The sequence below is a fragment of the Henckelia pumila genome, chromosome 3 (assembly GCF_033568475.1).
Source record: "Henckelia pumila isolate YLH828 chromosome 3, ASM3356847v2, whole genome shotgun sequence".
Classification (NCBI taxonomy): domain Eukaryota; kingdom Viridiplantae; phylum Streptophyta; class Magnoliopsida; order Lamiales; family Gesneriaceae; genus Henckelia; species Henckelia pumila.
Genome location: NC_133122.1, coordinates 117,749,671 through 117,774,776, shown reverse-complemented (window position 1 = coordinate 117,774,776; position 25,106 = coordinate 117,749,671). Strand labels below are relative to the sequence as shown.

Genomic DNA, 25,106 nt, shown 5'->3' with positions numbered 1-25,106 from the left:
TATCTCAACGGGAACAGGAAAACCAGTACTTGTGTAACCCTCAATGGTTTAGGGATACAACTAGCTGTGGGTCCAGGCTTACCCTTATTAGCCTCATTCTATGCATCAACTTCTTGATAATAAAATGTCAGAACTCATTTCTGATTTAACTCATCGAATCATGGTAAGAGCGTTAAGTAGCACCGTCCAATGATTTCCTAGGTATCACTGATAGTGCCTGCAAGAACCAGTCGATTATGGTTAACGTACAGTACATTCCCTTCATCTCATATATCCTGATCGAAACTGCAACCATTGGTTCATCGAGGGTCGCATGTGAATTTCGATAACGATGTGATGTCTTTGAGAATACATAGAGGCATCGCATGTGTAACTTGGTAAACACTTTACTCTACTACACATCTTATACTCTGGCCAGAGATTCCATGCACTATTATCTCATTTTATCACATAGGATATCCACACCCATAGGTGAGCGGTGAATCCCCGACTACAATGCATTGGCTCCTACATGTGTCGCAACTGTACCCAACCTCGCCACCTGATGACCCTCATGGAGTCGGTAAACGAGTCAAAGTAAAGTCCTAGCATGTATAGCCTCAGTGTTGTCCCGGGTCGTAAGGACTAATGGTGTACAACCATAACCACGGACTTATCCACTCGATGAATGATGACCACTTGGGAAGTGCGAGGGAGGGTAGTTCAGTGAACTCATCGTATGAGCACCAATCTGTATGATTGAACATCTCTATGTCCATACAAATGAAACGTGGTACACATCATCACAGATTCTAGTCTCGAGCTCGAGCGATCCTTATCCTTATTTTGGACGGCCCAATCGACTAGGAATTTTATTTAGAATATACAGTAATTAATAATATGTGTTTCATGATTGTCATCATATGTACAACCTCATATCTTATTATAGTATATTCAAGGTCTTTATCTATGCAACTTGCATTAGTATATAGATAAAGAAAATGTCAGATAAAAGATTAATTATATTAAAATAAAGATTGTTATTACACTTGAGTCAATAAAATCCCTGACCAACATTTGGCTTGCAAGACATCTACTCTAACAATATGAAACTCACATTCACAGATGCATCAATTAAGATAATAATTGCGAACATTTAAATCAACGTAGAGGCTAAGAAACTGAAAATTTGAGCACCATACATTCTTATAACATGGTAGACATTGTTTTTGGCAAAACTGCAATCGATCACAATCAACTTAACCATCGAAGCCACTTAATTGGATTAGTTTGTGAAATTAATCCCAACCATGTCAACTTCACATAACTCAGCATTGAATCTCCAAAATGTTGCGCCAAGTTCATTGGCAATTTGTTGTAGGGCATCCACTAATCAGAAAATAAATTTTAGAAAGCATGAGATAAGTTGAGAAGACAAGTCGCCGAAGCTTTGAGAGCTTGCAAGATAACACTGTACTTGATGTGAAAAAATACCAAATACATGTGATTCGTAAAAAAATTCTCCTTTCCCTTATAAATTAAATAAAACTTAGTCCAAGATTTATTCCCATCAATTTTATCCTTAAAATTTCCCGATCAATTAGTTAAACATAGGGATATCCTAGAATATGGCAATTTATCTTCCGCCGCTTTGCTGAAAATAATCCAACTGGCGTAAAAAACATGCTCTCCTCAGTCACGATTTACCCAAATCTCATTGTCAAAACACAAAGAAACACTTGAACTTAAAAAATATGATGAATACCGTTGTAATTTGTCGCCAATTACTTTCTCAACTCCTCAGTATTTACCAAGTATTTGATCGCTTTCTTCACCTAAGATTTCTCGGCTCTCACTACAATCTCACATGTTATTATAACTTGAATTTCTTTCATTCAATATTGGGTATCAAGAAAAAAAAAACGATCTTTTATTCAATCCAGTTCAGATCATCCGCCAAAAAAATAAGCATCGGTCTATTTCTGCTTATTTGTTATTTCGATCAGCAGAAAAAGAACAAAGAATCAAGAACAAAGCCAAGCACTAGCAACACACATATAAACTCAAACAATACGAGTTCCCCACTGAATTGAAATCATAACCAAGAATAACTAAATATACGGATCTATGATTTGGTTCATAATCTCTATAACTTAATTTGGCAAGAAATAACTAAACTAATGCATGTAAAGATATGCTATTACAAGAAAACGATGAATCCATAATTGTTACACATTAAGCACATTTACTCACAAAAAATGGAATATACATCAAATTATCATACAAAATTACCAGTCCCAGATACAAGAGCAGTACAAAGTAACCAAAGAGAACAAGATTCAATCCCAGAAACATATATAGTAACAAAGATAATACTGAAATTCAGTAATCCCATTTACCAAAAAAAAAAAGAAAAAGAAATATAATAAGTACTAATCCACAAGAAAATTAAATTTTTACGCAACAGGGAAAGCTTTCAAAAGATCGTATACATCACAAAATTCGAGCAAAAATAGGAAACTTCATAGATTACCAATGCCTGCTCGGTTTTATGAGAATCTTTGATTTAATAAAACCTCGTGACGTAGATAGAAGCTTTGTGCTACACGAATCTGCCAAAACATACAGATAAGCTAGGAAATGCATCCAGATGTTCTGTTGTGAGTTCATTTAAGTTATCCTGTTGTTGACAGAACCCAAATATCAGTATAATTATTATAGCGAGTCACCTCACGCTCCAAACTTTCTTATGAATAGAAGTTTGACAACAACCTATACCCGAGCCCGAGCAAGACCCTCGCTCGTTCCAAATCATTTTCAGCATAACAGATTGCAGTACCTGGTTGCATATGTCCCGTTGATCCCTCTTCTGTATACAAAGTCATTGGTGTCACATCCCACAATAGTGAACTTGTTGTGAGTATTGTTCACATGTGTTATGCATGTGGGCAAGCTTATCAAGGCCTTTATGGATGTCCGGCAGGGGCGGACCCAGAATTTTGTCATAGGGGGCTAATTTTACATGAAAAAATATATGAATGAAAATCATAGGATCAATATACATATTAGATATATGTTAATATTTTATTATTCATATATCTTTCAACTTGTTTTTATGATTTAAAAAAGTTTGAACATCAATCATGCTAGTAATGACACAAAATTTTAATATATCAATATCCTTATAAATATGTTCTATATTCAATAGTGAATGTATTTCAATAATTAAATTATATTTTATAAAAAAATTCATGAAAATTTAATGGGTTAATGAATCAAAAAATTTCTCTTTAAAATAAGTTGAATAATTGTTTTATATTTTATAAGTATAAATTTTTGAATTTGATAATGTACATAATTATATATTAACTTTGTATTTATGATATTATTTTCTACTTAATAGCATATAATGTTCAATATATTGAATCTTCTATAAAATGATCTATATATACACAAAATTTAGAAGCCTAAATATTTTGAAATAAAACTCATATATATCAATAAATTAAAAAATCCAATTAATTACAAATAATAATTAATATATATAATTAACTCAATATATATATATATATATACATACACACTAACTATATAGGCTGGGCTAGACTGGGCTGAAGCCCCCCATATAGTTTCGCCCCTAATGTCCGGATAGTTCTTGTCCGGTTGAGAGCATAACGTACAGTCGCGCGCTATGTATTGCAAGATACGAAGCTGGCCATGGAGTGAATGTTCAAGATTTCTACTTGGGAGTTTTGGTTGAAAAGTTTCGGGGGGTTAAAAGTTTGGTTACAAACTTACAAGTGACCCAGAGGCCAGAAACTAAAGGTTTGGTAACAGTCTTGGGTAGTGTTGAAAGAATATGGGATGCCTATGTCGCCACAACGATCGAGACAATATAATTGCGCTTTGTATAGGCTGTGCGGACGATAATTATCTTAAAACAAGAAATAGCAGGGGGAATAATATTGCCATTTTCAACAAGATTAACTGAATTTGCTGCAAATGAAAGGATTAGGATCCCATTATCAATATTCTGAGATCCTTATTAACTCTTTTTAAGTAGTATATATGTAATAAATAATGCATGGTTGAATGTTTTTTTTTATATATATTTTCTTTCAAAACATGCAACCAGAGTCTTTTTTTTTTTCTTTTTCTTTTAATAAAAAAATCTAAAGTTTGATTCCATGTTCCTCAAGTAAAAAATTATATAAATTTTCAGAAAGAACATATTTAAAATTATCTTTAAATTCTCGACTGGCCCCTTTTCTCAAACTAAGCCGAAGAAGACTAGTATTAAGGGATCCCTTTGTTATATACTTAATACTGAATTACACGCATTGCGAGTTTCTATAGTTCATTTTTACGTGCTTGTACAATCGGTTTTTTTATTGAATAAATGTAAAAAATAAAAAAATATTAAATAATTGTAAAAAAAATTAAATCAAAAAACAAAAAATCGACACTAACGTATAAATTTGATGTGATCTCGCACTTAATATAATAGAATAGAAACGCGTGCATGTATAATCCATTTTTGTGTACACGTTACGTGCTTGTACCAATCGATTGTTTTATTGAATAAATGTAAAAAATAAAAAAAATAAGTAATTAATTGTAAAAAAAAATTAAAACAAAAAATCCATACAAATTTGGCGTGGTCTCACACTTAATATAATATTAGTTACCGCAGCACACGCGTTGCTTGTGTAACAATATATATATATATATATATATATATATATACATAAAACGGAAAATTGGGGATAAATCCCTAATCCAAAACACAAGTTTAAATTCAGTACCTAGATCAGAATATTTTGGTCTGCACTCCCTCTTGCATCCAAATCCCTTTTCCTCACTCCCTATTTCATCTCTTTACTCATTTCTCTTTTTTATTTTATTTTATATTCATTATAATATAAATTCTTTTAATTATTATTTTATTTCCCCTTTGTTCCTCTTTCCTCCCCATTTCTCTTCCTCCCCTCCTCTTCACGGCTCAGAGAGAAATCCCTATCCCAAATCATTTATTGGCCGACTTTGCCCACAACCGGCCGACTCTATCGGCGAAGTCAGCTCTATTTGATTGTCTTTGCGTTGGTTAGAACTCAAGATCGTTTCACCCTATCTCTCCTCTTGCCTCCACTTCTCTCCGATCCCTAACAATCACCGTAGCTCGCCGCCACCGCAGTCAATCGTCATTAATCGCTTTCAAGCCGGTTTGTGCTCTTTCTTCTTCTTATTCTTATTTTTGGCTCAATTAATTTGTACATTAATTGGATATGTGTCAGTAAATTTTTTTATTGATTTATGGTACCCCATTCAATTTGTGTATTTTTCTCCCCTCCTTCATGTCATTTTTGTCTCTCTCGATACGATCTGCCCTTCAAAATTTTCTCTTCTCCTCTATTTCACAATTTCTACCCCTCGGACGACGAAGGCGACTGAAGCTTGTGGAGCCACTGCCACGGTACACATTTATTCACTCCTCGGATTGTATTCAGGCTTCATGATGAAATTATGTTGAGTTGATCATACACGTGACTTTAAGATATTTTTGAAATTTTTTATGGAAAAACTTCCCGTTCATTGTAAAAGCAATTCTTGCGATGAGCATTGAGCATTCGATTATTACAAGTCATTTGGTATTCATATACGATGCAAAAAATGGAACAAATTTTTTGTCGCAAGATTGTATGGGCATCAGTATTTCTAGTAAGAAATGTCTTTCGTCCTTAAAAATTTATGGAATAAAAATGGGTAGTTTGGATGAATATAACGATCATTGGTTATATTTGTCAGCTTTTTTTTTTTTTTGGTGGTGTTGGTCAATGTGTCGCTCTTTGATTAGGGCTAAGTTTATACGATTTTTTTGTTGGTTATCGATATAATTTCTTTTATTATCCATACGGTCAAGAAGACTAGAAGATCTAAGTGGATTAATAAAGATACTTAATTCCTTGGATAATTACTTTTTTTTAGATAGTAGAAGTTGCAAGTAGTTTTTCTGCAATTGTCAATATAAATTGTGAGCTACCAGAAGATATGAAATTGAAAAAATTGATGATTAATCTCTAGCAGAAAATGTAAAATGGTATCCAGTCCCTATAATGTTATTGGTTTTTTGGTGTTTATATTTGAATTTATTTTATATAAAAATTCTGGTTATCGTCTTATTTTGCAAGTTTATGTGCACTTTTTGTTTTTCGTTGAATTTTATTTGTGTTGGTTTGTTTGATCGATTTTTTGTTGTCGTGTATTGTTCGATATTTGAAAAAAAAACTTGCATAATTTACTCTACGTCCATGTTTTTTACCCATCTTTCGAACAATTTTTTTTCTATTCATTATTTTCTGAAAAAGTATTCTTTATTTATCAAGATTGTCATATAACACGATCGAGAACTACAATGATGGCTCCGAGGAAGCTCACCAACCAACAAATTCCCCCGACCATGGAAAAAGCTGGTTTGTACTTGTTTTATTTTATTTGTCACATTTTTGGAAAAATTTGTGATGATATTTAGTGATATTATTTTATTTCTTTTTATGCACAGATTGTTGAAAATAAAAATTATATTGATGAAAACGAGCGAAATGAGTCGATTGGAAAGGATGTAATGTCACGATGTTCTTCAACCTATTTTAGAAAAGTGATGAACAAGCAAGAACCAAAACTTAGTGAGAAGCAATTGGACATAGAAAAGTTGGTACTGTATTTTGTTAGAATGGATGTGTAATTTCCATTTATTGAATCGTTAATATGTGTCGGTTGACTACTTATGGTTTTAACCACTTATAAGTTGATTGTCTCGCACTTTTGTACAAAATTTGACAAGAAATGATACTTCATGTATATAGCCAATGTTATACTACATTTATATGTTAATGTACCACGAGTCAATACAACTAGTATTAAGTTTCTGACCTAGCACCAAAATATTATATCAAGTAAAACCATGTTTATACTACATTTGTCTATTAATGTACTACACATTAATATAGTTGGTACCAAGTATTTTAATACACATGCACCAACACCACCATGGTAAAAATGTATGGAAGATGTACCAACTTTAACATAACATTATACCACAATAAGACAGTATTATACTTCATTCACCAGCTAATGTACTACTGATCAATATAACCGGTACTGCATTTCTGACCTTGCACCAACAACACCCTGGTAAAAATGTATGAAAGAAGTACCAAATTTAATACAACATCATATTGCAAATATACTCTATTTTACTTCATTTTTCCATCTATTGTACTACTGCTCAATATAACCGGTACTGTATTTCTTACCATGAACCAACACCACTATGATAAACATGTATGGAAGATGTACCAAATTTAACAACACATAATACCGCAAATAGCCTCTATTGTACCTCATTTTCCATATATTGTACCACTGTGAAATATAATCAGTACTGCATTTCTGGTACTCAATTTTTTAATACACACCACCTTGGTAAAAATGTATGGAAGATGTACCAAATTTAACATAAAATTATACCACAATAAGACCGTATTGTGCTTCATTTGCCAGCTAATGTACTACTAGTCAATATAACTGGTATCGTGTTTCTGCCCATACACCAACACCGCCATGGTAAACATGTAAAAAATGTACCAAATTCAACAAAACATCATACCGCAAATAGTCTTGATTATACTAACCTTTCCATTTATTGTACTACCTAGTACTGCATTTCTGACCACGCACCAACACCACCATGGTAATGTATGAAAGATGTACCAAATTTAACAGTACAACATACCGCAAATAACATCTATTATACCTCATATTCCAATCTATTGTACTACATGATTAATATAATTGGTATTGCGTTTATGACCATGCACCAAGACCACCATGGTAAACATGTATGGAAGATGTACTAAGTTTAAAAAAACTTCATACCGCAAATAGTGTTTATTATACTTTGTTTTCCATCTATTGTACTATGGATCAATAAAACCGGTACTGCATTTTTGACACGCACCAACACCACCATGGTAAACATGAATGGAAGCTGTATCAAATTTAACAACACATCATACCGCAAATAGTATTTATTATACCACATGTTTCATCTATTGTACTACTGAAAAATATAACCGATATCGCGTTTTTGATCATGCACCAACACCACCATGATAAACATGTATTGAAGATGTACCAAATTTAACATGACAACATACAGCAAATAGCATCTATTATACCACATATTTCATCCATTGTACTACTTTTTAATATACCTGGTACTACATTTATGACTTCGCACCAATGCCACCATTGATGTTACAAAATTAGAACAAAGGATGCATACATAAGGTTGTTTTAATCATATATGTTATAAACATATACAATGGATACATATACATGTGTTTGTTAATCACCAAATATGCTATCAAATTAGACATTATAATGCATAAACATGTGATAATCAGTATTGATTCTAAAAAATTAGATATTTAATGTGTAAACATATATTAATCATCATTGATGTTGTAAAATTAAGACACTGGATGCATACATAAGGTTATTTTAATCATAGATGTTACAATATGTACAATAGACACATATACAGGTGTTTGGTAATCAACATATATGCTACCAAATTAGCCATTTCATGCATAAACATGTGTCAATCATCATTGATACTATAAAATTATTCACTTGATACATAAACATGTGTTAATCATTAGTTATTGACCTCCATTTTTGTAATGCATATACACACTACGAATGAAATATATTGTGTCGAACGTATCCTTTAATTGAGGGTACCAAACTCGCAATCGGTGGTATTACATGTTTCGAATGTGTGGTATCACGAGCACATGCATTAGTTATTGATCTTCATTCTTGTAAGACGTTATCAGAAGTATAAATGACATATGCTTTGTCGTATATATTGGCTTCAAATATAGTAGCATATACATTATATGTGGTATACTATATATGCATTGTGCAGTACAACAAGCATATTCACTAGTTATTGATCTCCATTTTTGTAAGTTATGAGAATTATAAATGACATATGATTTGTCGTATATACTTACTTAATAAATAGTACAACATACGTTATTTGTGGTATTATATGTAGCAATGTGCGGTACGACGAGCTTACGTACTAATTGATCTTTACTCTTGTAAGTTATGGGAAGTATTAATGAAATATGCTTTGTAGTATAGGGCTATTTAATATGTGGTAACAAATACACTATATATGGTATACTATGTACGCATTTTGAAGTATGAATCATAATATTTCATAAAATATGTGGTACATGTTAACAATCGATGGAGTACAATAAAGGCTGATTTGTAGTACAATAAACACCAGCATGTGGTACATCTCATATATATCATTTTTCCAAACGTATGATATCATAACATTAATATTAACAAAGTTCAAATGATTTGTAACAACTTCTCCTTTTCTCGTTTGAAAAAAAATAAAATTAAATGTTAAAAATGGTTAAATTGTGGCAACGTGACAAGATAACTTGATAAAATAGTCTTCATAGTTTGTTAATTATAATAAATGATGAAACTACAACTTAGTTCGTACATATATCAATTGTAGGTACTGCATCATACTTAATTGTGCAAATGATTCTATAGAATGCATCAACGTTTTTATATATAAGACTAATTTACAAAATAACAACAAATAATTAACAAGTGAAATGAACACAACACTATTTGATGTTGCACTTGTAATCTTTGGTTATTGATCCTCTCCGAGTTTCGATTCAATTTTCTTCATAAAGTTTTTTAAATAGATAAAGAACATCATGGTTTCGCTTCCTTGCTCCTCCACCTATAAGACGCATTCGCATCCATATTCTCTTTTTGTCTAGCCATTTCTGCATTCAAAACATATAAAATGTAGTAGCCCGTACCCTAATTGAGTAATTAAAGGATTAATGCTAATTAAATAAATTGGGTATTGGATGGATCGGAAGCTCCGAAGGCACGATCGGAAGCTCCGAACAGGATCGGAAGCTCCGATGAGCGATCGGAGGCACCGATAATATTACGTCAGGCATGACGTGTGGTTGGATCGGAAGCTCCGATCACCCCTATCCGAAGTCAACAATTGATATTTTGACACGTGTCAGATCAGGATCTTCGGAAGCTCCGATGGCAGGATCGGACGTTCCGATCGAGGTTCGGATGTTCCGATCAAGGATCAAAAGTTCCGATCGTTGTCTATAAATAGAAGGCCGAGGCTTCACTTTCATTTGCCAATTCCGAGTTTTCCTTTCTATTCTAGTCCTTTTGGAGCTATTCTAGTCTTTTTAGGCTTGGCCCGGAGGTCGGCGAGACATTCGGGAGTCGTAGCGGAGTTGTGCCCAAGTTCTGAAGGCATCGACATCAAAGGGCTAACGACGGACGAAGGTATAGCTTTTGCTTCCTATAAATATTTAGGAGTATGCAATAGCTTAGTTAAGGCTTTTAGAGCACTTTAATGATAGTAGTATCATTTGGCAGTGTAGAGCAGACTATAGGCGTGGACCTAGAGTTGGTAGAGCTTGCACTGATTTGAGGTACGGAAGTACTGTTCGAGATATCCTGACTGAGTATGCATGTATTATGTGACTGCATGATTTATATGTCATTGATTTATGCTGCATTCATTTGCATACTGAGCTATCTCCTTCGAGATGTCTGTTAGTAGGGTTTTTCCCTATCCTGTTAGTGGTTGGACTTCCATCGATTTGGGTCCGGCATATCCACTGGTATTATGGTATGGGAGCCACCTCCTGAAGCGACGGCACAGCGTGCTACATACCAGGGCCCGGTCTGTCTCTGTTATCTGATCCTTGACCTCGAGTTTATAGGGAGTTCACTTTGCATGCATGTATACTAATACTCTCGTACTAAGCGTCTTATGCTCATGTCTCGTACTCTGTGTTTCTGGACACCCTATTGCATGGGGCAGGTTTGCGATTGGACGAGGAGGGTGGATCCAGGAGGGGCTAGTCAGTGGTTGATCGGCTGGAGCTTCGTCTAGGTTTATTTCTGTTGTTTTGAGGCTGATACAGCTATTCGATTTGGTTGTGTATTATTTGGATAAATTACAGATTCCTTTACTTAGGGATTGTATAATGTTTATGGTTCCGCAGTTTATTCTGATATCTGTTTTATTAAGTTAATTGCATGCCTAAGTTCTGTTTAGTAGGTGATCCGGGAAGGGTCACTACATTTATGGTATCAGAGCATGCAAAAGAATTCTTGGGATTTAGTCTCATCATGAGGTATTTTTGTAGATGGAAAATCGTGATGACCAGAGTTCTCATGGCAGTATTGGTGGGCGTTGGGGTGATGCCGACCGGGAGCCTCGTAGAGAACGGCGTCATCGTCATCATGACGACGAGCATTTCACTGTGCGTCAATTCTTAGCTATGGGTCCTAAGCCCTTAGTTGGAGGTGAGTCTCAGGAGGATGTGGAGAACTGGTTAGACCGCATGGAGACGACTTTTCAGACTTTCCATTGCACCGAGGAGCAGAAGATGGAGACCCTGGGTTATCTTCTGGATGGACGTGCGCGCAGGTGGTGGAGGTTTACTTCTGCACATTTTGTTGCGGCAAGAGGAGTGGCCACCTGGGCCGAATTCCGCACAGCTCTCCAAAAGCAGTATTTTCCTCCTGCACTCCGTCAGTCGAAGGCAGGCGAGCTACTGAGTCTGCGACAGGGAGCCATGACTATTGATGAGTATCAGCAGAGGTTCTTTGATCTGCTATCCTATTGCCCCGAGATTGCTGATAGCTCAGAGATGAAGTATAATATGTTCCTTCAGGGCCTTAACCCTAAGATCCATGACCGTGTGGTGGTTGGCGACGACATGTCCTACGAGGGTTTGGTGAGCCGTTGTCACCAGGCGGAGGACAGCATTCGGTGGAACAGGTCTTTCCCTCAGTCGAGGCCTGCTAGTTCTTTGGGTCCCCGTGCCCAATCTTTCAAGAAGTCTGGATCTACTTCTTCCTCTTGTTCTGGAGGTGTTGTCCGTTTCGGTAAGAAGGACAAGTGTGATCACTATGAGAAGAACCATCCATCCGACAAGTTCCGTAGAGCTTCTGGAGCTTGTTTCCATTGTGGAGAGACTGGTCATATCCGGAGGGATTTTCCACTATCTGGGGGAGGCGGTTCTGGTTCTGGTTCAGGATCTGGTTCTCAACCCACCGTTCAGCAGAGGTCGCAGGGACAGCCTGCTGGGAGTTCTCATTTGAGGCCACGAGCTTCTGGCCAGGTGTTTGCCCTGAGACATGATCAGGAAGTGGAGGAGAATGAGAAAGTCATTGCAGGTACATTTCTGCTTTATGGTATACCTGCTCTTGTACTTATTGACACTGGTGCATCTCATTCCTTCATTTCTGCACGTTTTGTTAAGAGACATAAGTTACCATGTATTGCACTAGATGTAGTGATGTCTGTTTCTACTCCGACGGGCCAATCTGCGTTGGCTAAGCGTCTAGTGATGGGTTGCCCTTTAGAGTTCGAAGGGAACATTCTGTTAGCGAATCTCATGGTCCTGGCGATGGACAAATTTGATTGCATTCTGGGAATAGATATGTTGACTACCTATCGAGCTTCAGTAGACTGATATCAGAGATTAGTACGCTTTCATCCGGAGGGGAGTGAGAGCTGGTTTTTTTATGGTGAGGGAGCGCGACCCCCGATGCCTTTGGTATCAGCTTTGAGAGCCTGTCGAGCTCTAGAGTCTGGCGGGGAAGGCTACCTTATCTATGCAGTTGATTTGTCCGCTGAGAGTATTGGGATAGAGAGCATTCCTATTGTGGATGAATTTCCAGATGTATTTCCTGATGAGATTCCGGGTTTTCCTCCTGCTAGGGAAGTCGAGTTTGGCATAGAGTTGATGCCGGGTACTTCACCTATTTCTCGAGCACCGTATCGTCTGGCTCCGTCAGAGATGCGTGAGTTGAAGAATCAGCTACAGGATCTTTTGGACAAGGGGTACATTCGTCCTAGTGTATCTCCTTGGGGAGCTCCTGTTCTCTTTGTAAAGAAGAAGGATGGGTCAATGCGGTTGTGCATTGACTATCGGCAGCTGAATCGAGTCACTGTGAAGAACAAGTATCCGTTGCCTCGTATTGATGACTTGTTTGATCAGCTGCAGGGCACGTCAGTTTACTCCAAGATTGACTTGAGATCTGGGTATCATCAGTGAGAGTCCGTGATCAGGACGTAGCCAAGACTGCATTCCGTACTCGCTATGGGCATTACGAGTTTCTAGTAATGCCATTTGGTTTGACTAATGCGCCGGCTATATTCATGGATCTGATGAACCGTGTCTTCAGGGACTGTTTGGACAAGTTTGTCGTGGTATTCATTGACGACATCTTGGTGTATTCGCGTAATACGGAAGAGCATGTTTCTCACTTGCGGTTGGTACTGCAGACTCTTCGAGATGAGCAGTTGTACGCCAAGCTGAGCAAGTGTGAGTTCTGGATGTAGAGTGGTCTTTCTTGGCCATATCATATCCAGGGAGGGGATTTCTGTTGATCCAAGCAAGATTGAAGCGGTACTTAATTGGTCGTGTCCAACGACAGTTGCTGAGATCCGTAGTTTTCTGGGTCTAGCAGGGTATTATCGTCTCTTAATTCTGAACTTCTCTCAACTAGCTCAACCTTTGACGCAGCTTACCCGCAAGGGTGTGGATTTTGAGTGTTCCTCCGAGTGTGAGGAGAATTTCTGTGAGCTTCGACGGCGGTTGACTTCTGCGCCGGTGTTGGCATTACCGTCAGGATCTGGAGGGTATGTAGTTTACACGGATGCTTCTCTTCAGGGGTTAGGTTGTGTCCTGACTCAGAATGGGCATGTGATCGCATACACTTCTAGACAGCTGAAGCTTCACGAGGACAACTACCCAGTCCATGATTTGGAATTGGTAGCCATTGTGTTCGCTTTGAAGATCTGGCGTCATTATCTGTATGGCGAGAAATTTGAGATCTTCACCAACCATAAGAGTCTCAAGTATTTGTTCACTCAGGCGGAGTTGAACATGAGGCAGAGACGTTGGATGGACTTGCTTAAGGACTATGATTGCGAGTTAAGTACCATCCGGGAGCTGCTAATCTCACCGCTGATGCCTTGAGTCGCAAGGTGCGACTATCCGCACTTCAGACTTGTTCGATGTCTAGTGCGATCAGTGACTGTTGTACTTCAGGTTATACCTTCAAGCATAAGAAAGGTATGCAGAGTATCCAGATGTTTGCGATATTATCTGAGCCAGCCTTGTATTCGCGGATCCGAGATGCTCAGATGTCTTATTCGAAGACCCAGCGTATAGCTTGTCTAGCTAACGAGGGTAGCTCGTCTGGATTTCATTATCAGTCAGATGGCTTTCTGTGTTTGTCTGGTAGGCTTATGATTCCGCAGGATGAAGAGTTGCGAGAGGAGATTTTGTCTCAGGCGCATCGCACTAAGTTGAGTATTCATCCTGGGAGCAACAAGATGTACAAGGATCTACGTACTCGTTTCTGGTGGAAGGGAATGAAACGCAATGTTTATCAGTTTGTTTCGAGATGTTTGGTGTGTCAACAGGTCAAGGCAGAGCACCGATGACCTGGAGGATTGCTTCACAGTCTGCCTATTCCTGAATGGAAATGGGAGTTTATCACAATGGACTTTGTGACCCATTTGCCGTTATCCCCGAGGAACTATGATGCTATCTGGGTTGTGGTGGACCGACTCACCAAGTCAGCGCATTTCATTGCCTATAGCCGAGAGTACTCTATGGATCGCATGGCACGGATGTACATTCAGGAGATCGTTCGACTTCATGGAGTGCCTGTGAGCATTGTCAGCGATCGGGACCCCAGGTTCACTTCTAGATTCTGGGGGAGTGTTCAGCGTGTGATGGGTACTACTCTCAGTTTACTGCCTATCATCCGGAGACTGATGTTCAGTCAGAGCGCACTATCCGTACTTTGGAGGATATGCTTAGAGCGTGCGTCATGGATTTTGGTTCAGCCTGGCAGGATCATTTGTCGTTGATCGAGTTCGCATACAATAATAGCTATCATACTAGTATTGGGATAGCACCTTTTGAGGCATTGTACGGGCGACGTTTTCGTACTCCACTCTTTTGGGAAGAAGTGGGGGAGAGACAGGCTGAGAGACCGGAGTTTATCCAGTAGGCGATAGACATTGTTGATCAGATCAAGAAACGGATTAAGACTGCACAGGATCGTCAGGCCAGCTATGCTAATATCAAGCGTAGACCTTTGCAGTTCGATGTCGGGGAGAAAGTGTTTCTGAGAGTGTCACCTTTCCGCAAGATTCTCAGATTTGGCCTTAAGGGCAAGTTGTCTCCCAGGTTTATCGGTCCGTTTGAGATCTTGGAGAGCATTGGCGATTTGGCTTATCGACTAGCTTTACCACCGCATCTATCCAGTATTCACGACGTGTTCCACATATCTCTGTTGCGACGGTATGTGGCGGATGAATCTCATATTCTGCAGCGGTCTGAGGTTCAGGTGAACAATGATTTGACTAATGTTGAGAAACCTATTCGTATCCTGGATTATAAGGATAAGGTTTTATGGAACAAAGTCATTTATTTGGTTTTAGTTCAGTGGCAGCGCCGAGGCACTGAGGAAGCTACTTGGGAGCTTGAGGACAGGATGCGTGAAGACCATCCTGAGTTGTTTTGATTTCATTCTTAAGTGGTATTCAGTTGCAAAGCCTGTAAACGTTTGATTTGAATAAAGAATGTTTATGATTTCTATATTGCATTCGGTACTTAAGATCTGATTTCGAGGACGAAATATCTTAAGTGGGGGAGAATGTAGTAGCCCATACCCTAATTGAGTAATTAAAGGATTAATGCTAATTAAATAAATTGGATATTGGATGGATCGAAAGCTCCGAAGGCACGATCGAAAGCTCCGAACAGGATCGGACACTACAAGAAATATGAGATTCATCAACATGTAATAGACATCGGTTTTGGGAAAAACCATTGTCTTTTTTCATTTTTAACAACGGTTTTTAGTAAAACAGTTGTTAAAGCCTATTTTTTGTTGAAAAAAGACAACGGTTTTTAAAAAACCGTTGTCTTATGTATGTCAAAGACAACGGTTTCGTAAAACCGTTGTCTTATGCTGGATCCCACCTCTGCCGCCTTCTTCCGTATGGAGTCGGTCGAGAGGTCTTTAAGCCCACAGCAGATGATCTCGTTCGGGAAATTGATTTTCTCCTTCGGGTCGTGGTAGTAGTACACGTCGATTCCATTTATGGTTGTGAAAGGATTGCCAACAGTCCTCTCAAAGAGGCACTCCAGAGGAAGATGGAGCAGAAGAAAAATCTTTATGCGGAGAACTCTTCCAAGTTTAAGGCACGTGCAGAAATGGCAAGTGAGGAGAGGTAATCGAAGTACTTACATCTCTAGAGTATGTTTTCTGTAATTGATTTTCAAGAACAAATTTGTGTATTGGGATTAAATTAATTAAATGTGTAGATCTATCTTGAGGATTGATGATTTCCTTGTAGCGAGCTTGGGCTTGCTAATTTTCAGTCTTGTTTCAGCTTCTCCAAAGATTTATGTACAATAAACATAGGAAGATTGTAGAATTTGTGGTGTCAAACACTCTGGTGTTGTTTTCAACTTTGAACCTTAAAGGACTTGATTGCCTTCTTTTCACTAACCTAAGAGGAATGAAGCCATTTCCATTTAAATTAAACTGATCTCCCCAATCATGACCATACTGATATCTTGAGTTTATATAATGTAGGACATTTTAGCCATTGGCCTTTTTCTCAGGTGGTGGAAGAGTACTGGGCATACTGAAAAGCTACCTTTCGTGAGGGATGGACTTGTGGAGTGTTACTTTTGGTACATCGGTTGACTCTCTGGCCAGTAGAAATCAGAATGGATACTCGAGATTACTCTTGCTAAGGTTAATTCGTTTTTAACGATTATAGACGATATTATCTATTCGTAGTTAATTGGATAGTTTTACTTGAATTGTGAAAACTCCTTTGAGCATAATAATATCAATTATCATTCCATTTTCTTTGTTTATGTGCTTTTGAAAGTTAAGGATTCAGTGAAACTACTTAAAATGTTCTTATGTGCTCTCAAAACGACTAAACAAATACAATTTTTTATTATGTTTCTCTGAATACAGGGGCACAGATTTTGCAATGATCTACTTGTGTGAAGAGGTTGCACCAGATGCAAGTTAATGGAAAATTGCTCTTCCCCGCTATTAATGTGAATGATTCTGTTACCAAGAGTAAGGTATGCTATTGTTTCTATTATGTTCGCCCCTTATTCTCTAATGCCTAATCAAAATATGTCTTTATGAGGATACGCAGGCTGCTAGAATTTTGGTGTTTCTTTTGTGCAAGCATGAGTTTGATGTTTGTTATCAAAAGCTAGAAGATAAATTGTGTATAGCTCAATTATATTTCCCCTCTGTAGTCCAGGTATTTAAGTTTATCTAATCCTTTTATCAGTTAGAATAACAACCTAAGCTATGTTCCATCAGGAATATGTCAATATCCCTAGATGTGATGCTCACAACAAACTTGATTATTATTTTCGAACCATTTCGAAAACTTTTCCCGACTGAAAGTGCATGTGTGTGTTTTCACTGTGATGTCTTGAGACTGAGATTTTGATTTATACATTTATGTCATATTTTTTAATCTAATGTGACTGTTTTTGGTTGCCAAGGAATCCTATACCGCCGTTTTAAGCGCGTAGCCCCAAAATGAAGGTGGGAGCTCAGTGAAGCTCATCATGGATCGAACCATGTCCAACAAAGTTTGATTGCAACGCTCCGAAACACCATTCAGCTGAGGTGTCATCGGAGGAGTCCACTGAGAGAGAATCTCATTCTCTTTTAGATAGTCCAAAAACTCGGTACTTAAGTATTCTCCACCTCGATCCGATCGAAGTGCCTTAATACTTTTACCTAGTTTGTTTTCTAATTCAGCCTTGAATTCTTTGAACCTTTCAAATGCTTCAGACTTATATTTCATTAAATATAAATACCCATACCTAGAATGATCATCGGTAAAGGTAGTGAAGTAGGTGTTGCCAAATTTAGTACCAATCCTAAATGGACCGCAAACATCTGTATGGATCAAATCCAACAGATTTTGACTACGCTCAGGTTTTCCTTTGAAAGGAGATTTAGTCATTTTTTCCTTTAGGCAGGACTCACAAGTAGGTAGAGAGTTAATATCAGACATATCAAACATGCCCTCTCCCACTAGCTTGTTCATCCTCCTTGAGGAAATATGACCTAGCCTAGCATGCCAAAGGTTTGCCGGGTTTTGACTATCGTTTTTCCTTTTAATTGTTGTTACCAGTTTATCAACATAATTAATTGGAACGTCTTTTAATTTTAAGCTATATAGATCATTTTCAAGTTGTCCATTTCCAATCAAACATTCATTCTTGTAAATATTGCAAATCTCATTCACAAAATTGCAAGAAAAACCATCTCTATCAAGCATAGAAATAGATATAATGTTTTTGACCAAATCCGGAACATATAAAACATCTCTCAAAAATAACTTAAAATTGTTCTGCAAAACTAAATAAATGTCTCCTATAGCTTTGGCTTCGAGTCTAGAACCATTCCCGAGCCTTAGCTGGGTCTCACCCATCCTTAGCTTACGACTTCTTGTCATCACCTGCAAATCATTGCAAATGTGAGATCCACATCCGGTATCCAATACCTAAGAAGAAGTATTAAGCGAAACATTTATTTCAATGTAAAACATACCCTTTGCAGTTCGCAACTGTTCGAGGTATTCCTTGCAGTTACGTTTCCAATGACCGGGTTTCTTGGAGTAATGACAAACTTTTTCATCTTTTATCCCAATTGAAGCCTTGGCCTTTCCCTTCTTATTTGGTACAATCTTCTTGGGCGGGGCAGAACGTTTCTTACCCTTTCCACTTGGTCCTTTCTTAGAGTTAGAAGAGGAGCCAACCAAGAGTACCGGTTTATCCTTCTTTAGTGTGGCTTCATATGTGACAAGCATATTGACCATCTCTTCAAGAGTGGCCTCTATCTTGTTCATATTAAAGTTCATCACAAAACCGTCAAACGATGAAGGAAGTGATAGAAGCAACAAGTCCGCGCTAAGTTCATGCTCCAAAGTCAAGTCGAGTGTTACCAACTTTTCAATGAGCCCAATCATGCGCACCCCATGCTCATGGACCGAAGTCCCATCTCGCATGCGGCTCGTCATGAGCTCTCTGAAGGTGGCATACCTCTCCAACCTTGACTGAGTTCCAAAGAGTTCCTTGAGGTTCTTGTGAATGTCAGCAGCATTCACGGCATCCTCGAATCTCCTTTGAAGCTCATCAGACATCAAAGCATGCATGTAGCATTTGGCCTTGATATCTTGGTCCCACCATAAATCAAGTTTGGCCAACTCTTCCGGACTTGTATTAGCCGGGGCTTCCTTCGAAGGCGGCTTTTCTAACACGTAGAAAGCTTTTTCCGAAGTAAGAATAATTTTCAACTTACGGAACCATTCTGTATAGTTTGCGCCAGTCAATTTGTTTTGTTCGAGAATTGAAAACAGTGGATTGCGAGAAGTCATTGTAATAGTATACTGAAAAGGAAACAGACAATAATCAATGATTGTTTAATTAATTTACTAAGACATAAAATATGGCGAATTTTAATTTTATGAATTACACTCCCACTATTTTAACGAATCACTACCCTCTAGTGAAAACGGGAAACTGTTTTCCTTAGTGAGAACATGGAGTCCAATTGACAAATCATGATCCCGAATAATATAAGTCAACCATAATTTTCAAAAAGTAGAGCCCAATTACTTCCAAAGTAACCCCCATGTTTTTACCTCATGTCCAATAAGGGACCAATAATATGACGCTGTTTATTGTGACATGTCAAGATAATCCATCAATATTAAGTTGTGATGGACGGTCGCCATGTGGATCCCCAATAATATGAGCCAATCCCATGGGAGTTCCACCCAATTTACAACATGTGTCAATCTAATGTACAGCTTTCCGACGAACGGGCCCCCCCAATAATATGAGCCGAACCGTATCCGCTGGTAGCATCTCATACATTGATCGTTGATGGAAGGTAGGAATATTTAAACAATATTTAAATTCCCTTTTTATTAATCTTGATATCAATTTTAAATCATATTTAAAATGAGGGATTTTTAATTTTGAAAATTTGTCTCATCATGCAATTTATGTATGCTTGAGGGATTCATAAAATTTAGTCTAAACATGCATACATCAATAATATCATATATTATTTAAGGATGATCAATCCCATTAACTAATCGACCCGTGGTTGCCAATCACGAGTCTAAGTCCAATCCTAGATGATATGCAAGTATGCAATGCAATCCTATTACATTGAGCTTCCAATTTACATTTTTCGGTCTTCATTGTCTGCTGGGCCCACCATTTCTTCAAATCTTTGTCTCCCACTAAGTATAATAAATTTACAATAAATTTCGATGAAAAATATGGGATACATTTTTAGGGGTGGGAACGGGCCATAAACCAGGCCCACTTTTATTACATATGACAATCATATTGGACTATAAACCAAGCCCATTAATAAAATCCAACAACAATAAGACAAATGTAAATTATCTAACATACACCTAAAACATTGGTCTTGGCAATCGATCATCCTTTATCCAATAATTAATTCAATAATTAAATAATTGGATAAACATGAAAAGGCATCATAATTTAAAAGATAAAATCATATTTTATCTTATCCAACCATAATATCATATCTTATCATCAATTGTACCAAAATAATTAATTTTATAAAATTTAATTTCACGGATAAAATTTATAAATTTTCCAAAAATTCAAATTTATCCAAAAATCAATTTTAAAATTTTCGAACTCGAACAATTCGATCCGATGCCTTGTGAACCAATCAAAAACAATTTTCGATCGGATCAAAAACTAGAATTTCAAAAAATTAAAATTTTAATTAAAAATTAAAAATAATTTTTCCGGGCTGCCCGGGACAATCCTGGGCAGCCCGTGCCCCAAAGAGGGGCCCGGGCAGGGCAGCCCGTCGCTGCCCTGGGCAGCGATGAACTCGCTGCAATCGCTGCCCTGGGCAGCGACGTTCACTGCCCCGGGCAGCGACAATCGCTGCCCGATTTGCCCATTAAAATTCAATTTTAAAATTTTTTTTTTGTTTCAAAAATCGAGGCTTAAAAATTTTGTACTATCGATTAATTTAATCGTTTGATCTGAGAAACCTGGCTTTGATACCACTGTTGAAAAACGTGTTCAGATCAATTAAGAATTGATACCCGGTGCAGCGGAAGTTTAAAAATTTTATTTTATTATATGGAACGATTCCATATATGGGTATCAAAACTTTTACGATTAAATTTGTTCAAGTAAAAATAAAACACAGTTAAATTTTTACCTCGTCAAGCAAAGTCTTGATTGTGGATTCCAACAGAATTTAATCTGCTCTTCTTGTAAATCCCGAGAACCGATGACAGTCACGATCTAACTCCGGAATTAGGTCCACGAATGAAAAACAGAAACCCTCTGATTGACTGCACTAGAAATCGATCAGAAGTTTTACGTAGAGAATAAACATATATGATCTGTTAATTCGATTTGTAATTTTTCACAAAAATCACAAGTCAAATTTTCTCCAAAAGGGACAGAGGAATTTTCGAAAATCCTCTTGAAAATTATATGTAGTGTTCGAAATTTCTAGACTGAATTCTCTGATGAATTTTGAACACTGCTTACATATTTATAGATAATTTCTAGACTAGATTAAGTTATAATTATATTAGGACTCTAACTCCTTAGGGCCCACAATCCATAACTTAGTCCAACAAGCCAAGCCCGTTGTTCTATAAATTAATATAAAATTAATCGTGACTCCAATTGATAAACTGATTTTACCAATGTGCACAAAAACCATTTCTGCATCTTTTAAAGTCCAGATAATTTTTCTGAATCTGAATTCAGTGATTTCCAAAAATGTTCATCCCTATGTCATTTTAGGAAATCCCACTCCTTTTTAATTAAGAAGTCCAACTTCTCTTTCATTAAATTTAACTCTTTAAATTTAACTATCTCTATGGGGTTTTAGTAATCCATTACTTGTGTAATCCTCAATGGTTTAGGAATACAGCTAGCCGTGGGCTCACAACTCCTTGTGACTCGGAACAACAATTTTCGACTTACCCATCGAATCATGGTAAGAGCGCCTAGCAACATCGCCCCATGATTCCCTAGGTATTACTGATAGTGCCTGCAAGAACCAGTAGATTTTGGTTAGCGTACAGTACGGTCCCTTCAACCATATATCCCGATCGAATCAACAACCATTGGTGCATCGAGAGTCGTTCGAGATTCGATAACTATGCATAACATCTTGGAGATCTATTAGTGACATCGCATGTGTTACTAGGAACACCAAGTAACCTAAAACACATCATGTACTCTGGCCAGATATTCGTCACACTAATATCTCCTCAGATCGCATAGGATATGCACACTCGCGAGTATGTGGTGAATCCTTGACAACAAATCATCGACTCCTATATGTGTCGTAACTGTACCCAATCCCGACACCTGATGACCCCAATAGAGTCGGTAAACGAGTCAAAGTACAGTACTAGTATATAGAGTCTCAATGATGTTTCAAGTAATAAGGACTAATGGTGTACAACCAAAACCACGGACTTTATCCACTCGATAAGTGATAACCACTTGGAAAGTCCGAATAGGGTAGTTCGATCATTCATCGTATGAATATCCATTTGCATGCTTTGAACATCTCTATGTTTCATAACAATGAAACGTGGTACTCGGCATCGCAAATGCTAGTCTCAATCTCGAGCGATCCTTATCCTTATTTGCGGATGGCTCAATTGACTAGGAACTGTTTAGAATATACAGTGACTATAAGATGTGTTTCATGATAGCCATCCCCATGTGCTACCACATCTTACATACACTATAGTATATTCAAGGTCTTTATCAAAACAACAATAGTATATCATAATATAACATTATGAAGAAAGATAAAGTCAATGCCATTATAAAAGTGTAAATTATATTAAACAAAAAATTGTTTATACATAGAGTCACAAAAGCCCTTAGCCACAAGTTGGCTAACCGGGCACCCACTCTTTCACGATGTGCTGCTGATAGTTGTACTTGGAGGATTCGAGGTGCAAAGAAAGATCCACACTCAACATGTTTTAACGTTCGAACATATTGTAACATTCACACCTGTGACTTGATGCGCATGAGTATAAAAAATCGACAGGCTACTTCTGGGTTAGTGTGAGCTGTGTTGCTTGAAAATTTCGGTGGTCAAAGGACTACACCTGTGCCAAAATCAATAATCACAATGATGCGTAATCAGGGAGTTCAAGTATCATACTTCAAGGCACGTAGAGGTAAAGAACTGGCCCTTAACACCATGATGGGCGATTCTATTGAGAATTTTAGGAAGTTTCCATCATTTTTTAAAATGGTTGAGAAAGTAACTGTTGGTAGTTTCATGGATTTAGAAGTGGATGAAGAAAAAAGATTTAAATACATGTTCTTGGCATATGGTGCATGTATTACGGTATACAAATTCATGAGAAAAGTTGTCTGCATTGATGGTACATTCTTAAAAGGAAAGTATGACGGTGTGCTACTTGTAGCAATCGCACAGGACGGAAATCACCACCAATTTCCTATTGCATGGGGTGTTGTCGACAAGGAAAGCTCTGAGTCATGGTCTTCATTTCTAAGAAGATTGAAAATCATAGTAGAGGACGATGACGAATTGGTGATAATATCAGATAGACACCAGTGAATCATAAATGCAGTTGCATCTTTATACAATCGTGCACATCATGTGTTTTGTATGTGCCACATGTCACAAAACATCAAAGGCAAGAGCAGCAAAAAAAAAGGAGCTGCCGAGCTATTCATTCGAGTGGCAAAAGCATACAAGGAAAGTGATTTTTATTCCTTGTATACAGAATTGAGAGAGAGATTTCCAGAGGTTGCTAAATATTTGGAGGATAACACTTCTCCCAAAAGGTGGTCTAGAGCGAAACAAACCGGGAACCATTACTCCATCATGACCACGAATGGAGTGGAATCAATAAATGGTAGGTTGCGTGAGGAGAGGGAGCTTCCAATAATTGCATTATTGGAAGCACTGCAAAGAATCACATCAACCTGGAGAAGTAAATATCGTCAAGAAGCGGTTGCATCAACTACACATCTCACACCAGCGATAGAGTCGATCGTTCGTGAGAATTTCATCGTTTCTAGAAAATATGAAGTCATTGAAGCAACTGAGGGGAAGTATTGCGTGTACGGTAGCACAAGCAACGAGTTAGTTGATTTACAGAGTAAATCTTGCACATGCCGTAAATTTGACATTGACAGGATTCCATGTTCACATGCCATTGCTGCTGCCTACAACGCAAATATTTCTGTTTATGAACTTTGTACAGATTATTACACCACACGTTTTTGGTTAGAAGCATATACAGACCTCGTCTATCCAGTACCAGGTGAATGGACAGTGCAGGAGGAAATATTGGTGCTGCTGCCTCTAGTCATTCCCCGACGTGGACGGAAAAAAGTAAAAAGAATACCTTCAGTCGGGGAGTATGCCAGAAGACGTTGATTTTTGTTTTTGTCACTCATTCAGCATGAAATGACCGATTAATGTATGGTGTCGACTGTTAATATTACCAAATCGACCGCTTTGAGTGTAGAATTTTAATTCTCTTTTCAATCGATCGTTACTATCGAAGCCTAATTAATCCAGGAGTGTCGGTTGGTATATAAAAAATATAAAATGGTACAAGTTTGTTAATAAAAAATATTGCTAGCTAAAATTCCCCATAAACATAAATGAAAATTATTACGGAAATCTGTTTTGTTGTTTCCAAACGTTAGGGTTTTTCGTATTTATTATTATTTGCATTTTATTCGTATTTAACTTTTGTAGTCTGTTTACGGAAAACGTGTCGACCGATTAATGTATGGTGTCGACTGTTAATATTACCAACTCGACCGCTTTGAGTGTAGAATTTTAATTCT

At 37.4% G+C, this 25,106-nt stretch overlaps 2 protein-coding genes across 2 annotated transcripts; both read left to right on the top strand.

Annotated features, from left to right (window-relative positions):
* The first annotated feature begins 23,406 nt into the window (after window positions 1-23,406).
* LOC140889372 (uncharacterized) lies at window positions 23,407-23,859 on the top strand. The gene has a single exon (XM_073297086.1). It carries the CDS (start codon window positions 23,407-23,409, stop codon window positions 23,857-23,859), a length of 453 nt encoding a protein of 150 aa, XP_073153187.1.
* A 60-nt stretch (window positions 23,860-23,919) lies between these two features.
* LOC140889371 (uncharacterized) lies at window positions 23,920-24,687 on the top strand. The gene has a single exon (XM_073297085.1). It carries the CDS (start codon window positions 23,920-23,922, stop codon window positions 24,685-24,687), a length of 768 nt encoding a protein of 255 aa, XP_073153186.1.
* The last annotated feature ends 419 nt before the right edge of the window (window positions 24,688-25,106 follow it).